Source organism: Lepisosteus platostomus, chromosome 6, assembly GCF_059453375.1.
Source record: "Lepisosteus platostomus isolate fLepPlt1 chromosome 6, fLepPlt1.hap1, whole genome shotgun sequence".
In the NCBI taxonomy this organism is placed as follows: Eukaryota; Metazoa; Chordata; class Actinopteri; order Semionotiformes; family Lepisosteidae; genus Lepisosteus; species Lepisosteus platostomus.
The window spans coordinates 60,584,861-60,607,373 of NC_142616.1; the positions used below are offsets into that span (position 1 = coordinate 60,584,861).

At 37.2% G+C, this 22,513-nt stretch overlaps 1 protein-coding gene across 8 annotated transcripts in view; it reads left to right on the plus strand.

Moving 5' to 3' along the window:
* The window catches only part of grip2b (glutamate receptor interacting protein 2b), a 298,078-nt gene that overhangs the window by 256,740 nt on the left and 18,825 nt on the right, over positions 1-22,513 (plus strand). For all 8 annotated transcript variants that reach the window (XM_088636704.1, XM_088636697.1, XM_088636696.1 and 5 more), the window contains 7 exons: positions 18-165; positions 1,560-1,729; positions 7,395-7,529; positions 9,543-9,695; positions 11,029-11,215; positions 16,115-16,260; positions 19,164-19,244. In XM_088636704.1, coding sequence (XP_088492830.1) covers positions 18-165; positions 1,560-1,729; positions 7,395-7,529; positions 9,543-9,695; positions 11,029-11,215; positions 16,115-16,260; positions 19,164-19,244 — 1,020 coding nt within the window. The remainder of the gene's footprint in view (positions 1-17; positions 166-1,559; positions 1,730-7,394; positions 7,530-9,542; positions 9,696-11,028; positions 11,216-16,114; positions 16,261-19,163; positions 19,245-22,513) is intronic.

Below are 22,513 nucleotides of genomic sequence, written 5' to 3' on the forward strand. Positions count from 1 at the left end.
TTGTTTGTGTTCGATAGATTCTGTGACAAACGCTTCAGGTCCTTTGTTGGTTGAGATTGCCAAGTCTCCAGGAGCAGCACTTGGAATCACCTTAAGCACTACAACACACAGGAACAAGCAAGTGATCGTCATTGACAAGATCAAACCAGCAAGTGTGGTAGACCGGTAAGACCGGCAAAGAGCAGCTCCTACACTACATCCCCAAATTACAGTACCTGGTTGTGAGCTCTCATGATAGCACTTTGACTTATTAATTCTCTTTTTATATCCGTGCTTCATGGGCTTGGCCACCATGCATGTGAAGAGACGTCTGTTCTATTTAGATGTAACTAGTTACTCAAGAAGATGTTTTGCAAATTTAGCTCTTCTGCTTTCCATAAGATGCACCAAGCACCACTAACTTGTATCTCCTAGCTTCTACTTTGCCAAATTGTACCTGATTGTAAAAACACTCAGAAGCAGTATGAAGCTGATTAAGTTAATGAACAAAACCTTGAAGATTTCTTTCTGGAAGGGCATAGATGGTTTTAATAAATTGAACCAGTGGTGTCGAAATGAATCCTCAAGGTCTGTAGGGTCTCGTCTTTTTTTGGCTGACCTGTTTCTTAATTGGTTCATCTTCAGTTTTTCACATTCTCATTTCACATGGCTTTATTACAGTATGTCAAAATTATTTTGAAAATCTTGGCCAAAAGAAGAGAGCCAATATTCATAACATGGCAAAAAGCAAGAAATGAATGAACAACAAAAATAATCATTCTAAGATTTAAACTTAATTCTTCAAATAATAAAATAATATTTTACTGTCTCCATCTTTACTCCTTCACATTTATTTAATTAATTTTAGTATTATGATCCTCTTCCATTTAGCAAGTTGAATTCTCAGTAATTAGATTAGATGATGGAGTTCTCACCTTTTCCACGTGTAAATGATTGGTGCCGAAGGCAGAAGAGGTGCTGATTAGAAACTTGCACTATGTGGGGAAAAAACAGCTTGGTTTTAAAAATAAAAGAGTGATGTATTTTTGAATAAATATTCTAGGTACAGTATATATTATATTAACAAAACATATCTTCCATAAATGTTTCAAGACCTGTTGAAGTACAATTTTGGAGATTAAATTGTGTATGTACCGTATTCGACCAATGGCACTAGGAGAGAGAGAGAGAAAGGAACTTAGTTAGCTTCCCATCTACCTGTTTTGCCAGTACAGTATGTGTGAATTATATACCAGACTCCTAACACTGATTAGGAAATCTAGCATTTTATGGTGGTTTTCAACATGCACCTATATTAAAGGAGAATGGATAAAGAACATTACATATATTTAAATATTAGTGATGTTACTAATAAAGTATTTGAAGTAAAATACTGTATGTACAAGAAAGAACAAAAGAGTTAGGAGAAATTTAATTACACCCAACCTGGCCTGTCACTACATTTGCACTTGGAATTCAGTTGTATAATTTTGACATTGCATTTGTATCAGTTCTGCACTAGGTGTGGCAGGTATGAATTGCAGAGTTTTAGCCAGGACTGTATTGGGGTTTTCCCTCAGGTGTGGGGCTCTGCACGTTGGAGATCACATCCTCTCGATAGATGGTACGAGTACAGAGCACTGCTCACTTTTGGAAGCCACACAGTTGTTAGCCAGCACCACGGAGAACGTCAAGCTGGAGATCCTGCCTGCACATCATAGCCGACTGCCAATCAAGCCACAGGACACTGGTGAGTAGGAGAGTTTTCGATAGACGGTATTGCTTCCTTTCCTTGTTTTCATTAAGCCAGGCTTACACTACTTGACAGCCGCATTACCATCTCATTTCCGGATCTCATCTGATCTCGGAAACTAAGCAAGGTTGGGCTTCGTCAGTACTGGGAAAACCTCAAGGAAATATTCGGATTGTAAAGTATAATTTACAAACTAATACTCCAGTAGGGTGACTGGGACACTTTACTGTTTTAGGTTTGGATAATATATTAAACTGAGGACCTGGCTATTTCTTCAAGATCCCATTCTACTATTGGTAAGAGTAGGGATGTAACCCTGGTATCCTGGCTTTATTCCTTGCTAATTTTCCTACTGCACATCGCATACAGTAGGTGATGCACTTTTGTGAAGGTTGCAGTGGGTCCCTCAGATATGTTAAGCTCTTCAAAATGTAACCTTCCTGATATTTGTTAAGTTTGTGTAAAAACGAAAAATCTTTTATATACAGTATACAGATGCTGTATAGTTGGATATCTTAAAATATCTAAAGTAAATGTAGATGATGCATACATAGCTGTATAGGCAAGTCTTCAGTGCACATTGCGTAGAGAATATAGCTTTCAGGAGTTTTAAAAATTCTGAGAAATTCATTGATGCAAACAGACAAGCTTCTCTTCAGAGTGTATGATTCATAAATCAGATTAACCATTATATATTTTGGGTCAAGGAGTTCCAGGGTATTTTTCAAAATAGTCTTATATCAAGATACTAGTATTGCGTAGGTAAGTATGGGTTACTTATTAACATATTTTGGACTCAATTTTCAATCCAGTCATAAATTAGATTAATTAAATGCAGAATAATGTTAATGGAATGTCAGTGAAATACTGTAGCACACAATCAGATTTCTATTGATTAAAAATAAATTTATGTCTGCAGGATTCATTTGAAGTTATGGTTTGATTATAGGATTCGAAAGTTGTATTTTTGCTTTTTTACCCACAGAAACACTTCTGTCCCAGTGTTGAACATATGTAGTGCTGTTATTTGGAGTGCAGTTTTTATGGGGTTTCGAATATGCGGTACATTAAAACTCAGATAGTAGTCTTTGTTAAATAAGGAAATATAACCTGAATTCAACACTTGCCTGTTGACTCTGCAGGGTATTATTTTTCAAATTCCTATGTGAGACTTACTGTAATTGAGACCTGGAGAAGCGCAATCTGGGCAACATGACAAGAAAAAATAAAATGGGTGTTAAAGAAACACTGCTGTGAAGAGATACAGGTGCTTTGGAATATTGCATTAACAGCCTAGCCTTTTGGTTTTAGTTTAGTTTTTCTTTCTCACATTGTTTTGTAAATCCACCAGTACAGGGTGTGTACTGTATTTGTGGCAGTGGTGAGAGGAGTACATATTTCAAATATTGTAAACTTCTTCTGGCTGAATTAAAGTTCTGGCTGAAGTTAGTTTTAGTTTTGTAGGCCACGTTTGTGTTTCCCGTTCAAAATAGTATACATTTCATAGGTTCATATCACTTTATTCTGTGTAGGGGATCGATTCTTATGCTATGCTTATTACTGGCTGCACTTGATTGTACTGCAGTGAGCAAGCCATGTACTATACCAACTGTTGTTCGTAACAGTTAAGCATGTGTCTAAAATACAACTTTATGACAGCCAGGAATATATCAGATGAATGACAGTATTATTGGAAAAGGGCATGCTGACATAAAAAAACTTTACCTCCTTAGTTAAGATTTATGTTTTTATAATGTTTGATGTTGCCATAAAATTAATCTCTTAAGGAGATTAAAGCTTTCAGATGTCACATCAATTTTAAGCATATACTTTTTCTTTTACATATTTACAATTTTTATGTTTTTTTCTAGTGGAGATCAGAACTGAATTTCTTAAAAATCCATACCACAGCTTAGCGTAAGGCAAGAAAAAGTGAGGATTTATGGCATTCAATTCAGTGAGGAAATTAGAACTCAGTCTTCTGGCCCCCTCCTTAGTAGTGCTCCATCCCATTTCCTTTGGTATTCATCCCCCTGAATTTTACAGATAACCCAGAGGCTCAAATGGTTAGGTGATGGTACTTGTCTCAAAATTCTTTATTCTTGGAATGAAAAATCCCAAAGTGAAATACATATACTTTTAAAACCAGCGTGGTCACTGAAGGCTTAGCTTTTGGCACTGACTGAAAACAAGACAGTCAGCACTTTGAACAAGGTCAAACTCCCAGATTAAAAAAGGAATATGGAAAATGTGAACAATCCCACCTTTTCATCCACTTAATTTTTTTTTTAATCACACTGAAAATAACACAAAACGTGTTCAGATTTCAGAAGTAGCTTCCATATACTGTTCCCCATTTATCTGGCTGTGTTTTTTAAGATGGGTTATCATTTTAGGCCTAAAATAGAGAAAGGAAATGATCATCTTTCCTTTTTTGCTAGTTGTAAGATTACATAATAACTCACTTTTATTTACGAAATCTTCAACTCAAACATTGTACAGTAGCACGCATACCTGTATCTGTGCAATACAGTACATAGCAGAAGCAAAAGACAAGTTGGGGGGAGCCCAGGAAGGACTTCATGAAGACAGGAGTAAAACTAAATTAAATTTAAAAGCATGAGTGGAAAAATAGGCCCTTCAGCAAAGTTTGAAATGATTGACAGTGTCTCTAACAGATTTGGTCAGTGAGTTCCTCAAACAAGGTCCTGCACATAGAAAGCTGTGTCACCCACTGTATGAGGTCGAATAAGCATATTCAGTGTTTGAATTTAATTTAATGATTTATTGCAAGACTATAATCCAAGGTTTTAATAAGATTAAGACCTTGGATTATAATCTTACATTAAGTGATTGAATTCAGCAGCAGAATCTTAAACTCCATTCTTAACTTCAGTAGGATCTAATGTAAATTAAAGAGGAAGGGAGCTACTTTTACCATAGTTAGCATATGGAATGCAGAATTCTAGACATACAGTACTGAAGCCTATTTCCCCCAGTCACTAAGCATTACAGTCAAATCTTGATTAAATAATATTTTAGCATCAGATAGGCAGGTTGAGGTTTTTCTCCAGTGCTATGCAGGTGGAAGATGCTCTTTAGATGTTCTTCAAATGATAAAACAGTCAAAAGTGGCTTTATTGTCATGTCTTTATTAGCCCTTTTGTAATATAAATTAACCATTTGATTTTCTACACCCTATTTTCTGATTCTTCAGCTTAACTCTTCAGCTTTACATCTGTTGCACTTTTATTAATCAAGGTTTGACACCAAGGGCTTTGAAATGCTGCTCCCCATAACACAGCCTAACTCAATAAAACAATTATCACCTGCACACCTTTTCTTCTGCCAGACATCAGTACTCTTGTGTAAATCAGTGTAAATTAAACTCAAATGAAATGAAGCAATCCCTTTATCTTTCTTAAATGTTTGTGCTTCATTTCACTGTATCCCTCTGTTAGAGTGTGTAATGCACTGTTTTTGTAACCAGTTATTGATATGCATCAAGTGTTCAGATTGCAGCCACCTGGCCAGCTTTTCTCTGCCTACTGAAATTGTTTAGCATAGTCGAGGAATTGCTCTGTATTTTGGGTTTTTATACTTCAAATAGAGTAAATAAAATTGGGATTTGTGGTGTGAGCAATGCACAGTGTTTTTCAGACCTAATGCAGTCCTTGGTCATTCCTAGTACAATGATCATTTACAGTATAATGGTATGAAACTCATGTATAGCAGTGATGAAACTGTGTGCCCGGTGAACTTAGAAGCTTAAAAGCTCTTATTCATAAACACAAAGATCTATCATATACAGTGGCACCCAAATGGAATTGAAAAAATATGAAAAATATTATAATACTTTATTTTCACTGAGATATTGTAATCTCAGTGAAAACTCGTCATAAAAAGTAATCAGGATGAATTTTAACCTGCATAGCTGTTTGGTATACTGCAGATGATGCTTCACTGTTGTTCAGTGGTCCATTTTCTTACTGTATGTTATTCTAGTTTGCGTATTGTGCTGTGAGGGACAAATCCGAATGGCTTGGGCCATTTCTAGTTAAACAAATTAATGGAATTTTCTGCATTTGCAGTATGTGATTCTAATTTCTACAACTTCAAATCATTTATTTGGTGTGGATATTTAACTGATTTAAATGATTTAAAAAAAGAAAATAACTTAAATCCTACAAATGAGTTCATTCCTATTACTTTTCATCACACCTTTCAGTCTGGGACTAATTGAGCTTCATGTTTTTTAAAAGGAATAAAACAAGAATGCGTTTCAGTCTGACAAGTTGAATAATTGTGGATGTTTTAATTCAATTGTGCACTAATGAGCCCTTATTTTGATACATAACAGATTTTTAAAATGAAATTCATTAGAAAAGTGTGGAGGGGCAGTACTGTATTCCTGTGGATCTTTTCAAAACCAACAGCACTGAAGAGCTGGACAAAGTTTTCAAATTGGTCTAATCAATTTTAATTAAATTTAACATCTTATTAGAAAGCTCAAAGACTTATAAACAGTGTACAGATTATATTGTTTTCCCATTTTTGACCAACAGTTGGCAATAGGATGTGTCCCTGATTTGTGGCACTTTGCATAGTAGTACAGTAGGTATGAGCAACTCCAGTCTTCACTGTTTTCAGTCCAGCTCTGATCTTGATTATATAATTAAACTAAAATATTTGTAAGAAGTACAATCATCTTATATTTAGGCCTTAACCAAGTGCTAATGAAAAAGCACCCAGTAAATCTGCAGGATCAGCTGAACTGGGGCCAGCTGGCAACTCTAGCTGGAATTGAAGGGTATATTCATTCTTCATAACATTAAATGGACATAAGGGCCAAGTGTCAAAAACAATATAGCTATAATTAAGGCTGTCAGGTACTTTATAACATACTGTACAAGATTTGGAGTTTTAGTGAAGGAGACTGCAATATGAATGAGAAACAAAAGACAACTCTTTTTCTTTTTCAAAATCAAAGACCTAACATTAGGTGCTTAATGAGCTGATGGTCCTACCAACCAATCAGAGTCTCACATTCCTCACATTCTCATGCCTATCTGTCGTGTTTAATTCTGAGAGAGGCAGCCTGCTCCAGAATTTAAAGTTTAGGAAGGTGTGGAGCAGCGTGTGTTCATCTGACTTGGTGTTGAAGAGGGACTTATTGCCTTTAGTATATTTGTATTTTGATCACTGTATTGTATTTTATATTATTGGAGTCTTATATTTTTTTTGCATGCGTTCTTATACCTGATCATCATATTCTTGCACCAACCACCTCAGGATATAATGTATTTGATTTGAAAAGCATAAATCCTCCTGTCATCTTTGTTTCCTGCCGTGTCTGGGCGTCCATGTGTTGCTGGTGAAAGGCAATATTGCAATTGCTTCTCTCCCATTTCTAAAATGGGAAAACTTGGAAAAGGAATTGGTACGTAAAAACTTGCGTCCTGGTGCAAGGGACAGACCTTGTGGGTCATTCTTCAAAATGAGGAAAACCCTTGGGCAATGCCTGGGAAATAAACCATGTTGTGAGACAGTGGGTGGTAGTTCAATTCAGATGCAAGTTGTCAGAACTGAGTTTAACTAACAAGTACATGCTGACCAGCATAGCTGAGTTTAAGAATAGTGTTTGATTTTCTTTCAATTACAGTGAAAGTACAGAAGAGTGACCATCATCACTGTTGGGATCCCTGTGTCAATTACTGCCACACTCAGCATCCTGGACACTGCAAGACCCCAACGTGGACTTCCTCTAATTCCACCACCAACCAGGAGTACTGCAAGTGTAACTGCCCTCTTCCATCTCTCTCCCTTCTGTTGCAATTTATAACATAGCTGCTTTGTATAGACTTTTTAATACTCTAGAAGATTTTTTTTTTACTTCTTGACATGAAATCCTAGCTCTCAAAAGATTTTTCCTTAATAAATTTAGTGCTGCTTTTTTGTATTCGATGGGAATTCATTTGTTGGTTTAATGATAAGTTAATTTATTGCTGAAAAAATCCAAAAGTCTCTAGTTGTCTACTTGTACTTGGAAATGCTGGATGAAGCTGCCACGTAAGGAGTCATTTAAAGCAACAAAAAACTACTAGGTTTAAGGTTAAAAACATAATCGAACTATGAACATGTGAACAATGCATTGTTCAGTTGTGGATGCTAAGCATGTATTATCTGGCAATCTTCCATGAAATTGCTGACCAGGCACATATTGGCAGGAAGACAGTGCAGTCTTCTTTCTGACCGTTTCCCTGATGTTCTCCCTTCTTAGACGTCTTAGCAGCTTCATTGTTGTTCATTGCTGGTTGTTGATGCTGGTTTAAAATTTCTATAGTATTGTATAACGTGTTAGATCACTACATTCTCATTTACAATGATGGTATGGAAAGTCCCCATTAATACGCATCATTTGATATTTACCAATTAACATAGGGTGAGGAATGTATGGCCAAACATGGTAACATGACACAAGAACCTTTTAGGAGTCTTGGTTAAAATACTGTAGGAGGAGCATAACCAACAGAAATATAACATATTCTTCGGCTCCGTCTAGAAATTCATTGCTTGACTGGCATTCCTTATTATAGAGGGATGATGGCCCCAAAAACCTTTTCAAAGTATATAATTTTAGCCAGGCATAATAAAACGAATACCTGCAATATCAGAAGCAAACAGAAGCAAATGAATGGAAGTACTGTATAGATTTCAGTGCTTGGCAAAATTTTGAGATGTAATAAATCACTTTTTCAGGTGGCTAAAGAAAGTGATAGTAAATGTATAGTTAACTGGCTGCCCTCTTCAGCTGTGATTAAAGTGGGGGGAAAAATGGATTTGGTTCCAATGAGACGTTGAATATAAAAGAATAAAATCCACCTTTTGAGCAGCAGTAGTTTATCAACATCATTACTTATTTCAGATTACACTAAATCAAGGAGAGATTCATTTTCATCCCACCCCATATGTAGAATGTAAGATATTAATAGGTTTAGAAAAACCTATCTATGCAACAGTATGTACAATATTGTCCCAGAATTTATGGTACTGTAGCTTTAATGCACTGTGTTGCAAAACTGCTAATAGAATTGCAATGCTTAATTTAATCTGCCTTCCTAGTAGAAGTTATAATTCACACCCCTGTACATTTTAAACATAGCATAGCCAGCATTCCTGGGAGTGTTCCATCATGACAGAGCTCTCAGCCTCTATTATTATTCTGTGCTGATGATTTCTAAGAGCAGTAATTTGGAACTTTATTCTTACTATGCACTTGCTCGTGGAAGACTTTCAATTAATTATTTTTGTCATAGTTGAGCTAAATTTAATCCAGTATATGTTTTGTTCATTGCATTAAGATAAGATTATTTAATTTGGTTTTTATATATTTTGCCAAGCTGCAACATTTCTAACTAAAGGAGGAAAAACAAAAACAAAGTGACGAACTTACATTGAAATTGAACGATTATTTTAAAATGCACACACAGCCCCCCTAAAAATTGTCATAGAGGAATTTTAATGTGATGAATTCCTTGATGAATAAAAGTTAACACTATAATGCAATACATTTTGTCCTAATGCAACACTTTACTTGCCCTTCTTTGTCCTTCAAAGTGCATACAGAGAGAAAATATTTAACATTATAATGTCTCAGTACATTGCTTTTGAAATTTCTATATTTTCTTCCATAGGAATATTGAAATAATTGTATATTTGGAAATAGATATGTATGTAAAAGGTAATATATATTTATAGTATGTACTTTTAAATTTGACCTGTTTCTGCTATGTGTGTTTGCTTTTATTAGCTCTGGTGTCTACCAATTTTTCCCCTGGCTCCACAAACACTTCGGGATTCCCCACCCAGAATGCCAGCACCCTGCCTCGTAACTCACATCCCATGAGTCCCCGAAATACGATGATGAAGAGGAGGCAAAGGAAGAAGGAGCACAAGAGCTCTTGTATGTGAAACTCCATTTATGTAACCAGAAAAGCATCTTCCTGACCACAACTGTAAATTATTCTACTAGAAATGAATGTCTTCCCCAGTAAGATACTCTATTAGGTGTGAATTTAATATCAATTGAGTTTCTGTAGGAAGTTAATAAAACTCTTACAGAAACAATGATGTATATACTCTACTAACCCTAAATCTAAAATCAACCCTAACATGAATTTGTCCTCTACATGTTTACCACTGAAAATCTACAGCTGTTTTGGGTACCAAAATTCATCCCTCATCCCCACCATAGAATCTGGACAGTGAATATTGTAGGGTCAAGGATGAAGTACTGTATCAAAGAACTCCTTCAGTCCTACTTTTTTCCTGCAAAAAATCTGTTAGGATTCCTGCCTGCCTCACTGCTGGATCCATACATTATCCATACATCCAAATTATGTAATCTGTATGATCTCCAGTCCAAAACTAAAACCACCCTTGCATCAGTTATAGAACTCAGTTTACAAAGATGATGAGTTTTCTTCTCCTAGTTCAGCAAGGGAAATCATGCCAGATCTGCAGTTGACACAAAGAAATGCAACATCATCTCCTGCAAGATTACGGTTCTTGACTGAACAAGACAGATGAAGAATATTTGAGAAGGGGCCTAGCACTTCGTGACCCAAAGGTGTCAGAATGAAGAAGCAAAGTGAGAGCATTGAAGAAGGCTCACCATAACCTGATCGCACAGTACACAATCAGATATCTCCCAAGATATCCTTGTTCAGCCTGCAAGAGTCTGTTTGGATACTGCATTGGTGTTATCAGTCAGCTTCGATCATCCTTGGCCACGAGGGATAGCCATAAGAATGAATAAATTAGTCTTAAAATGCTTTATTAACATTCCATCAAATCTCAATTGAAGATAAATTGATTATTAGTAGAGTATTTAACCTTCATTTATGCAATCTCAAATAGGATTTTCTTGTTTTCCTTTAGTTTTTACATCCAAGCTATAAATATCAGCCCCCAGGGGACATGGTTAAGCAATAAAATACAAATGTTTTAACTATTACGTTCTGTGCTTTGTTTTTGGTCAGTAGTATGATCTTTGTCAAGCCTGCTAATATGTATTATATGGATTCATATGTATACTAATATGGATTTTATAATTTGAGGAAGACATTGTGCCTTGAAGCTGTTGTTACTGTTCTAACAGTACTGACTGTCTTAACACAGTATTACCTGCTCTTATTGTTTTGCATGTGATGAACTCTGAGTAGCGCGTGTGGAGCATTGACTGATGTTGTGTGAACGGAGTGACCCAGGGAGCTGAAGCCTGTCTCCTGTTCCAGTATCTCTAGCCTCCAGCACCTTGGGGCCCGGTGGGCAGATTGTCCACACGGAGACCAGTGAGATCACGCTAAGAGGCGACCCACTCAACGGTTTTGGCGTTCAGCTCCAGGGAGGCATCTTCGCCACCGAGACCCTGTCTGCCCCTCCCCTCATTCGCTTCATCGAACCGGACAGCCCTGCTGAGAGGTGAGCCTTGAACTATGTAAAAATTAAGCAGATCTTTACATGATCTTTCTTACCATTTGTCTTGCCTTTGTCCCGTTCAGGCCCTTAGCTCTCTTAGTTGAACTTAGTAGTTCAAGTTGGTACTGTAGCTGAGTCAGCAGGCATAGGCTGCAAAGGAACAAGTAAAGGTTTATTCTACGCTGAAAAGAGAAGGAAAGAAACACAACGTTTCGGCTGTGGAGCCTTCTTCGGGTGACACCCGAAGCAAGGAATTAACCTTTACTTGTTCCCCTTCCATATAATGCAGTTTGTGTTAGTGAGAAATTGCAGCTTGGGTTTCGAAGTTTAAAACTGTCAAGGAAAGTGTTTGCAGAGAAAATCATTGTTACTTTGAAAATATTTCAATTTTTAAAATATTTTAAATGTAAATAAAAATAAAAAATAAAAAATCCGTTCTCTTGTCCACCTTATCTTCACTGATTATTCTGTCTGATTTTTATTTTTTACAACTTTGACTGCATTTTCACCAATTTATAAAGCTGGGTATTTTAATGGAACAATTCGGGTGGAGTACCTTGCTCAAGGTTACAACGGCAGCTTCTCTTCCAGTTAAAGAAGTTGGCTATACTGCTGCCCTGATTTTTCAGGCTTAATGATAATTGTGCTTCCTGTTTGGGTTACACTAACGATCCATTTCTATGCCTTTCTAACACAAGTGTTAGCCCTGTTTTCACTACAAGTATATTTTAACTTCAGCTTCCCCTTCAGTTTGCTTACCTGTTGTTTTACAGCAAAGTACATGATCTACTATACAGTATATCATTGACACAATCTTTGCAACCATACTTATACCTAGAATGCTGATGATGTTGGTTCATATGCAGGTACCGAGACCTAGGGGACTTCGTATGAATAGGCGTACACTACAGCACCATTCTAGGACCAAGAGATTTCTTTGGTTAACATCTTGAGAGCTCCGCTTTATAAATGAAGCTTTGTTACTCAGGGTTATCTGCCTGTGCTTCTGCAGACACAATGATCTTTACAGTGAGGCTCAATAGGAAAAATGTCATTTCGTTTTTTTTTCTCACTTTCACCAATATTTGCAATTAAATTACCAGACAAAAAGAGCAAGTTGACCATAGACCCAGCTCAGTATTATTTTCAACTCGAGAAAGTCTCTGATAGCTCTCTGTGAATGGGTATGCTTATATTTTAATACCACCTGAAAACATTTGCAAACAAAATTTGAAAAAGTCACATTTCATGATGGACTGTAATCCCATTCACCTATAGTCCTGATTTTTCCTGGATAGGTTCTGGGTACCCTGGTGCTTTCTGATATTAGATGGATGATACGTTTTATCTAGCATGAAACACAAGCATACGTTTTCTTAAACAATCCAGCCAATGGTTGGAGTACAGTAAACTACAGCTTCACCTCATCAAAGCACAATTACACCTAAAGCTGCAGTTTGCACATAAAGTGTTTTTTTACAGTATTATTAATCTTTTATTGAGGTGGAAATGAGGCATTTTATAACTGAAATACTAGATTGGTGGTTCCAAGCTCAGAAACTAAATAGGCTAGGGTATTTTTTGCAGCTTTTGAAAAGCATCAAAGTTCAGAAGAAAATTTTTGTCAGTTGAGTTAGATTAGTTTCTTACTCATATATCTGGGTCAGGGCTCAGTGGAATGTTATACTTGATCTTGTCTTATCAGTATAGTAAAATATTAAGAATTCTATTTGAATGTGTAGGTTTGATCAATTTAAATCTGGCCTGTATGGTTTTCACTGGACTTCAAGTAAAAGGGTAATATTTACAAATATTTACAGCACCTTTTCTGTTTGAGCTTTATTTTTTTATGCTCCTTAGCTTTGTCTTCCAACTACCAAAGTAGGAATTGCTTCTGACAAGATTCCCTAAGGCGTTGTGTGAGAGAAAAACATTCAGCATAATGTTCTTGCTTTTTTGTTTCTATTTTTAATGATAATTTCTCCAACAGATAAACTACACTCGAAAAAGAAAAAAAATATTTATCTTCATAGAAATCAAACTGTTTGTGTTCCCTTACATTTGGGAGCGCTGCTTTTCAGTTTTTGTTCAGTACTTCTAATTAACACTGAAATTCCTTTTCTCCCCCTCCCCCCCCACTTATAAACCTAATTGGTGAATTTTGATGGGCCAGGACATTGGGCTGTGATCAGTTATCTCGTGGCAGTCCATGAGGCACTGACTTCCGGTTGGCTCATTTTCAGAAGGCATCCAGCCAAATGGCAGAATGGGTTTTTGTCCACACTGGTGAACTGTGACTGGTATTTCCCAGTGGCATTGCATAAGCCCTGTACTTAAATGCTGCTTTGATTGCGTAGAATCAGTTCACCACAGAAATGGGTATTTGTGAGATTTGAACTCCTATAGATTTTGCAGCATAGCATGAAGCTGAGCCCTCCTTCAAAGTGAAATGTCCGATCATTGATTAAGACTCAAAAGGGTGTAGGGACCTTTGTTACGAACTGGAATTTATTTCTGGAGGTTGTTAAATTTTGGAAGTGTGTTTGTCCATTATTCTGTATAGGTTAATACCCTTGCTGGATGATGAGTCTGATCCAGGCTTCTCTGGCTGGCTGGTATGACTGCAGCCGGAATTGTGTTGGAAAGCTCTTTATTCTCTCTCGGCACCGGTGAATCCCCGTGCTGACATAGTTTATACCGAACATTTGACTGCTGGGATCCAAGATGTGCTTGTTGCAAAGGGATTTTTCATAAGGGGTTCTCATTGTAGCTGTTTAACTACATTGTATGGATCTTTAGAGACATGGAGGGCATTAGCACCTAGGGGCCCTAATGCCCTCCATGTCAGATAAAGGCTAATACCCTCCACCTCAGATAAAGGCAGCAAGGAAGAGGAGGAAGAAATGAATGTGGAAATGAAGCTCAATGGCGACTCGGACTTCAAGCCAGGGAACGAGAGTGAGGAGGAGTGAAGACCGAGCGACACAAATTTGTTTTGAGAATTTGAGAATTTGTTTTTTCATTTCTTTTGATTTTATTTTAAAAAGTTCAGTTTAGACTAGCTCGAACTTAAAAAGTTCTAAACTGAACTTTTTAAAATAAAATCAAAAGAAATGAAAAAAAAAATTCTCCTTTCTTTGCGTCCTTATACTGTATTTGTGTCGCTCGGTCTTCACTCCTCCTCACTATCGTTCTCTGGCTCGAAGCTCGATGATGGACTGTGAAAATACAAACAAGACTGTTCACAGAAAGTAGAAAACATTATGGACAGAAAGGGGCAGTGTGGCAGAGTGCCTCACAGCAGTGGGTTCAATTACAGATCTGGAGTGCTACGGTGTGGATTTTTTATGTTCTACCTGTGATTTTGTGGCTTTCCTCTGGATGCTCTGGTTTCGTTCCACAGTCCAAAGACATATTGGTAGGTTATTTGGCTTCTGGAGAAATTGGTCCTGGTGCGGGTGTGTGTTTATCTTTGTCCATCTGCCCTGCAGTGGACTGGCGTCCCACCATGAGCGTATCCCTAGTCAGGCACTTGTTGCTTGCTGGGATAGGCTCCGGCTCACTCGCAACCCTGAATTGGACGAAGCAGTTAAAAAAATGGATGGATGGATGAATAGAGACATGGTACTTTACCTTGCTAACTATTAGTCATAAAAAAACAAGAGGGACCTTCGCTCTTCAAAGTTAGCAGTTATTTTAACCAACATGCTATTATGAACTTCTTTTGACAGCCAGGCACTTTAAAGGCATTAAGAAATATGAGTACAAATCATATTGCTTTCAGAGGCTGTGAAGTTCATCATTTAATTATAGTTGTGACAGTCAGCAGTGATGTCCATTTAGCATTTCCTGCAGTCTGTGTAGGACATGCAAAAGCTTTATTTCTGGTTATTGATTTAAACCCCTGTCCAAGAGATGATAATTAGCAATCAATCAGAAGGTGCCTAATGGGGTTCATAGCCTTCAGGCACCAAGTTTTAAACCACACATCAATCATTGTGCCACTTCAGCACTTTTAAAAAGATAGCCTCTTACCCTGCCTCATGTAATTGAACTTTGAATGTCAGATTTGCTTTTCACATTTAAAAAAAAAAAAGAAACTGACCTTTTGCAATGTTGCTCCAAAACCCCAGAATGGATTTTCCGGCCTGTTTTTTTCTTTTTTGCTTGAGATTTTTTTCTATGATAATGGTATTCTTGGCTCTGTGCTCAATAAGGCACTGTTAAATTTTAAAGGAAAGCACCATTGAGAACATTAGTAGTTTACAGAAGTCCCTTCAAAGAATCATATCTTAGTTAAACAGCTTTCACAAATGGAGCTGGCTCTTTTCCAGCTGGCTTCTCAGCCCTTGAAATGTCACACATAAGACTCCCGTCATGTACTGTAATGAGTGCATTCCAGGCCTTGGCATCTGATTTTAACTCTATCCTCAACACTTGTTCTTAGTCATGTTACGTTATACCAAGCAACCTGCACAGAGAGGTCAAATCCATGTAAATCAATAACAGGCACAAAACAGAGCAAAGATAGAAAGACAACAGTGCCTGTTTGGCTTTTTTGTCTCATGCTGGGCTTGACTCATGCAGTATATGCTTACTGTGTGCAGAAGGCGTTTAATTATGCTTTATGTTAGTATGCTCAGTGTGACACTAAGCATTCTTTGGGAAAACTTCAAATTGTTTGCAAAGGCATTTTTTTTACTGCTTCAGAGGCCAATCCCTCTAGTGGATGCACTGATGCAGTGTGAAGTATGTCCTGATTAATAAATGTGTGGCTCAGCTAGGCACATCAGGTGATAGCCTCATAATGAAAGTATACCAAGCAATGTTAAACATTTCCGCTTATTAAGAATCAAACCAAGCTGCTAGTGCCTAAGGGCTTTTTTGTGTTTCTGTTCACAGGTGTGGGTTGCTCCAGGTTGGAGACCGACTTTTGTCCATTAACAGCATTCCAACTGAAGATGGAACTCTTGAGGAGGCCAATCAGCTCTTACGAGATGCAGCACTATCCAATAAAGTTACTCTGGAAATAGAATTTGATGTTGCAGGTTTGGAAACTGTTATTTTAAGGCAGGGGTGTCTAGCCCTGGTCCCATAGAGCCCCCAGTCTAGGAGGTTATACGGGAGCCAATTGCCAAATTTCAAAAGAGTTGAAAATACTGCAGTTGCATTTGACGTCTGTGAAGCGTGTTATCTGTTAAATAATCTAGCATAAATCTTAAAAACCCAATACCCTTCAGTCCTCAGGGACCAGTGTTTTTCCAAAATTTAGAGTGCATGATTTGGGGTGACCTGCTGTATAAGACTTACAGTACTGTGATGCAGTTGGAAATCCCTGTCTTAATGTGAACCCCTTATTACTGAATTATCTTTAAAATACAATTTACTCAGCATCATAGTGGTAACTAAGTTGACTGTTACAGCAAACAGAACTTCCAAAATAGCAAAATATCATAAGAGCTGACTGTGTAGGACAGAATACAACTTAAAAGCGTAATTCTCATGTGGACAAAAACATGATCTAAACAGTAGTTGGAAAATGTTAAAGGTCTGAATCTTACCTCCCATGTGATCTCCTCACCTAGATTTGGGCTAAGGTCAGCTCTTCATAAATCATAGCCCTTCTTTCAGTTGCATCTCTGTTCTGCTATCCCAACCTCTGGAATCGTGAGGGTGATGAGGTTGCTGATGTCCCCACTGCTGACATCAGTTAAGAATCTGCTGGATGGATCCTTGGATCAATTAGCTACTAGCAATCAAACAGGATAAACGGGTCGAATGGCATCCTCTCACTTCAAGTCATTCAAGTTCAAGTTAATTGTCATTATACTCATATACAGGTATATGGTATTACGAAATGCTGTTTAGCTAGCTCTCAGACAATAAGTAGTACAAAAAACAACAACAAAACAATTGTATAATAAAAGAAAGACCCAGACAATAGGCAGTGTGCAAAAACAACAACAGGCAGTGTGCAAAACAACAACAGGTAACAGGTAGTGTGGAAAAGCAACATCAGATGTGCAAAAACATGCATCAACAGAATGAAATAAAAGGATAGAAATTATGGGGAGTGAGCTTTTTGACATGTAAGGTAGAGGTAGATTTCAATGTGTGTTTGAGTTTTTGGTAAGAAAGAAGGCACTGTGAGGTTCAGATCATAGGTGAGAGGCGAGGTGAGAGTGAGAGAGGCTGGGAGTTTAATAGTTTGATAGTGCAGGGGTAAAAACTGTCTCTGAGTCTGGTAGTCCGGGGCCCGAATGCTCCTTATAACCTTTCTTATGTTCTTAATTTTTTACAATAATCCATCAACTGGTTTGTCTTTTTCTTTACAGAGCATATTTGACCCATTGCAGATGGTAGATATGAAACTGGTCCTTAGTCCTTTGTAGAAACTGTTTTGGGGCGTATTTTATTTTTTTGGGGAAAGGCCAGATGACTGAATGACCAGATGACTGTTTTTTTTTTCCTGTTTCTTCATCATCCAAGATTACTAACAAAGCTCTGTTCTTTGCTTTCCCTAGGGACATTTGTCAAACGATAGTTCAGATCTTAGTCTCTGTAGTAGGGATGGATTTGTTTGGCTGAACTTACTGCTTCTTAAAAAATCTTGCTGCTGTGTTGAGAGCCTCTGCATTCCCACTCCTGGTGTCAATGGATCGTGTTTTATCTTGATGTCATTTGTAGGAAGATTTTTGCTGTTCGAATCCATGATGCCAGGAGATGGGGCTTGTCAGCTGACATGATGGCTCAGTACTTCTGTTGTAGCAGTTTGATTCTCGCCTAGGTTTCCTCTGGGGGGAAACCTAGAGGGGCCACTGCAGATAGCGGAAGTGTTGTCTTAATACTGTTTTGTTGGTGCTTTTTTCTACTTTTGAACATTTTAAACTATTAACTATTTCACAAAATGATTGCAGCTGTTCTAAAACTAGATGAATCAGCTGAGTAACACAAGTACAGTACAAGTGCAGTTTTGTAAATCAGGAAATTAAGCCTAAATGAGTTTGTTTCAATATATACCTCAGGTAACAATTTCACGATAGTCTTTCAGACGCTGAGCAAGATTTTATTTCATGTATTTAACTGAGAAGGTCAGATAAAATGTATTCTTACTGTTTCATTTTGGATTTTTCTTTGGGGTGGTTTCTATTTCAGTTGTTGAGGTTCTAGAAACCTGCTACTGTAGTTTGAAATTAAGTTTATGTTGCATAAGACCCTGAATGAACTACTGTATGTACAATAGGTTTGATGCTGGTTCAGCACCTAGTTCTAGTTTTTACATGACCATTTAAAGTAATTCATACACAAATGCAAGGAATGTTTCTCTTTTCAAATTTGAAATTTCTTTTAAGGTCTGAAAGATTTTCAGATTTTTTTTCAAAAGATGATTTTTTGTGGTGGGCCTGTTTAGTAGTTTGCACACCCACAGAAGACAATTGTCTGAGAAGACAATTACATGGAACAAAGTCGTGGAGATACAACAAATAAAACAAATAAGATAATGATGATAATATTCTTGTATCATATGGACGTTAAGAACATACTGTACTGTATGAAAGGTAAAAAAATAGGTCTAGTTTTAGTTTCTAGTAGCAAAATAATAGGAAGTTTTCAACTGACCATTTCTTGAAAGGAACTAGAGTACCAGCTTTGACAACAATGTTGTGCTGCTTTTGCCAGACTCCCACACTTTTTTAAGACCGGTCTCCTGTTTTAATGGTTTCATGTTTTAAATGCACTTACTTGTAGTGTATACTTCACTGTTGAAGTACAGTCTACTTTTCAGAACAGTACTGAAGACTAAAGTTCCTCTAAATAGGTTGATTGGCCATTTTTTACAATTTTTATCTCAACTGTCAGAACTCAAGTACGTGAAAGGGTTCAATACAATACAGTATATACACAAAAACTGTCTAAAACTACAACAATGCACTCTTTTTTTTCTTTCCAGAATCTGTTGTCCCCAGTAGTGGTACATTCCATGTTAAATTGCCCAAGAAAAGAGGGGTAGAGCTGGGAATTACAATCAGTGGTGAGTAGCAGCTTCAGCAGCCTTTTTTAAAGTTCTTTCCATAGTGCCTCTGAGCCCTTTAGGATCGAGAGCCTAGTAAATTAATCTCCTTCTGAATCAATGCCCAGGCAGGGCTCTGTGAACCATGTCTTCAGGAAGCCTCTGTGGAGATTGTCATGCAGGGATTAAGTGCTTCATTAGGAATGATTAAAAAAATATTAACATTTATCATGGCCTCTTTATCTACACTCCTTAACTGAAAGAAAAGGATAGAATAGAATTCTTCAAGCAGTATCCCTGGCTTTCATGGGAGTAACTGGCAAGGTCTCATTTGGATCAACTGTGAAATAAACAGTTCCCTTTCCGAGTCAGAGCTGTTGTCTGAAAAACACACAATATATCAAGTCTACTCCACTTTGTGTCTTGCACTGTTTTTATTCTTGGTTTATTGTTTATACAGTATCTGCTCTATTTTACAGGCTAAGAAATAAGGAAGTGAAAAGGGGGCAAATGTGGACAAATATTACATTGCTGTAATATTTGGAGTAGTAGGTGAATTATCATCAGTAGCCAGGGCTGCATTCCACCAAGTGTTGCTACTGTTATTAACATCCTTTGCATCTTGACCAGGTGCGATTGTAAACAACTAAACGTTCATGAAAATAAATAAGTGAAGTGGCAGAAAAATATGCTCTGCTTGTCATGATGGGATACAACCTTTTTTTAAAAAATTACCCAATGAATATCAGACAGCTTAAAATTTGTATAGTTTGTATAGACTTTTCCAGTTTGTGCATTCAACTAGGTAATGTGTTACATTGGTCTCTATATGTGGTGAAAGTCAAATTGTTTCAACTGAATGCCACAGTTTACTGCTTTCAAAAGTGACACTACAGATATCAGATTTCCTGTCTCTAACACATTGACACACATGAGCCTGCAGTCCAGGCCTTCTGTTTTCCCTTTAAATTTCCCTGTAGAAATTTTGAAGGAGAAGAAAAGCATTCTCTGCTTGTGATTTTGTAGCACAGCTGAGGAAATGTAAACCCAGAGGCATTAATTTTTCTTCTCCATTCGTTTTGCGTAAAGTATGTTAACAGTACAGTATTTTAAGCCGTGTTAGGGGAAGGAGAAAAAAATAAGTCACTTCAGATTTTTTGGGTTGTCAAAAAAGGAGACAAAGTTATAACTCTTTACTTATCAGATTATTATATATTATATATTATATATTATACATTATATGATGCCTTTTACCAAACCTGGCTTTCCACAGCTTTTGGAATAATTCTTGGAAGTTGCATGTAGTTTGTAGCTGGATGTTAAATGCAAACACTGTGACAGAACAAACTATTAACTCTTAAAAGTCTTCTTCTTTGTGCTGGAATGGGAAAAGGGAAAAGTCCCTCAGGCAAGTCTCTTTTGAGATGCCCTGCTGTGACCCAGAAACCCGCAAAAATGGGTATGTTCCTAAGAACAGTGGTTTAGTGATTGTTGAGCCTCTCGCACTCCAGTTGGACAATTCAGTCATTTAGGAAGTCATAATCGAAACAAGAGACTCAATTTTGCCCTGCTTTTGAGATTTCAAAGTTCAAAATCTTTAAAGAATTACTCTCTTAATTTAAGTAGCCAGTCAAATTAAGAGAGTAGGAGTCAACACTGTGAATGAGTGTTTAAATTATTTTTACTTAGTAGTTCAAGTAGGTAGCTGCATCAGCATGCGTAGGCTGCAAAGGAACAAGTTAAAGGTTTATTCCATGCTGAAAAGAGAAGAAAGGAAACGTTTCAGCTGTGGAGACACCTGAAGAAGGCTCCACAGCCGAAATGTTGTTTCCTTTCTTCTCTTTTCAGCATGGAATAAACCTTTAACTTGTTCCTTCTTTTTACTTTTTTTTTCTGCAATGATCTTAGATGGAGTGCCATGGCATTCCAAGATGAAAAATATTTTAGTCCTGCTTTCTCCCTCTCTGTTGCAGTCCCCCAAAGGACAGTAAATCTTTGTCTACTTGTTTGGCTTTCCATCCTTTTGTACTTTCTTGAGTCATTGGTTCCACTCCCAGCAATCCGTTTATGAAGAGACCAACAGTATGAACAATGTTCAACTCCCACAGCTACCTTACAGGCCTGACGCTGAGCTGTGTCCTTGCTGGAGTGCAGTATGAATTGTTGCCTTTGCATCCAGAACTGCAGCTTTGTGTATCTGCTTGCTCAGCAGCACGGTCAATAGAAGTGAGCACCATAGTCCCATGCGCTGCTTTGTCCTGAGTGTTAAAATCGTTAATTTATCTCATCCATTGAATGTCTGCTGCTTTCGTCTTCAAAGACAGACCACCCTTGTTGTAGCAGCATAATCCATTTTCTTCTTTGCTCAGAAACAAACACTACTTGGCATTATCAATAAATTACCCTGGGTATATCCTGTGATACAAAATAAGGTTTGTGTAAAGAGGTTGTTCTCTTAAACTGAGACAAATATATGACAAATATAGCTCGCTGCCAATGTTTATCACTGCTTGTTATAAAACTTGGAAACACATCAATATAAGGTTATCCTGTACTTAGGAAGGTGGTGGACCCTTTTTAATAGTTGCCATGCTCCCTGATAAAGCAGGTTCTCGTAATTGTTCAGGAATTTTTGATTAATTAAACCAATTATAGACATCAAAACCCTACTAGATCTTTTATTTTCCTGCCAAATATACACAGTTAATAGACTGCAGCAATTTGTATATCACATATGATTTCTTAAGATTTCCACATTATCCTCACAGAGAAAGGAAAGTCTTTATCTTCAGTGCCCTTTTCTTCTGGAGCTACAGTAATTATTTCTCAATGTCTAGCTTCAGTATCACAGTGGAAAATCATGCTGATGCTCTGTTTAATGTGGGATTTAAGAATCTCATTTGAAAGGATTGGTTATACATCCGAAAGACAGAAGGCCTACTGGGAGACATGTGAAAACTTCAGTCTCCAGAGAAAGGAAGGCCAAAACAGAGGTGCCTCGTTTTTGTGAAGGAAAAGGTTTCCCAGGATTTGCAAGCAATGAAAGAAAAACTGTAACAAGTTCCATTCTTTGATGTACAATCTCATCTTAGAAAACTGTTAATGCATGTTAAACTAAAACTGCATTTCAGTTTTGTTACTTAGATACCACAGTTTAACTGGCAGCATTCTAATGATTGAACACAGTGGAGTGTGTATCATATTTGTTTTTTTTTTTTAACAAATCTATTTTTAAATCTGAATGTTGAGTTATGCTAGTATGGTCTGTCACATTCCAAACTCTTCACTTC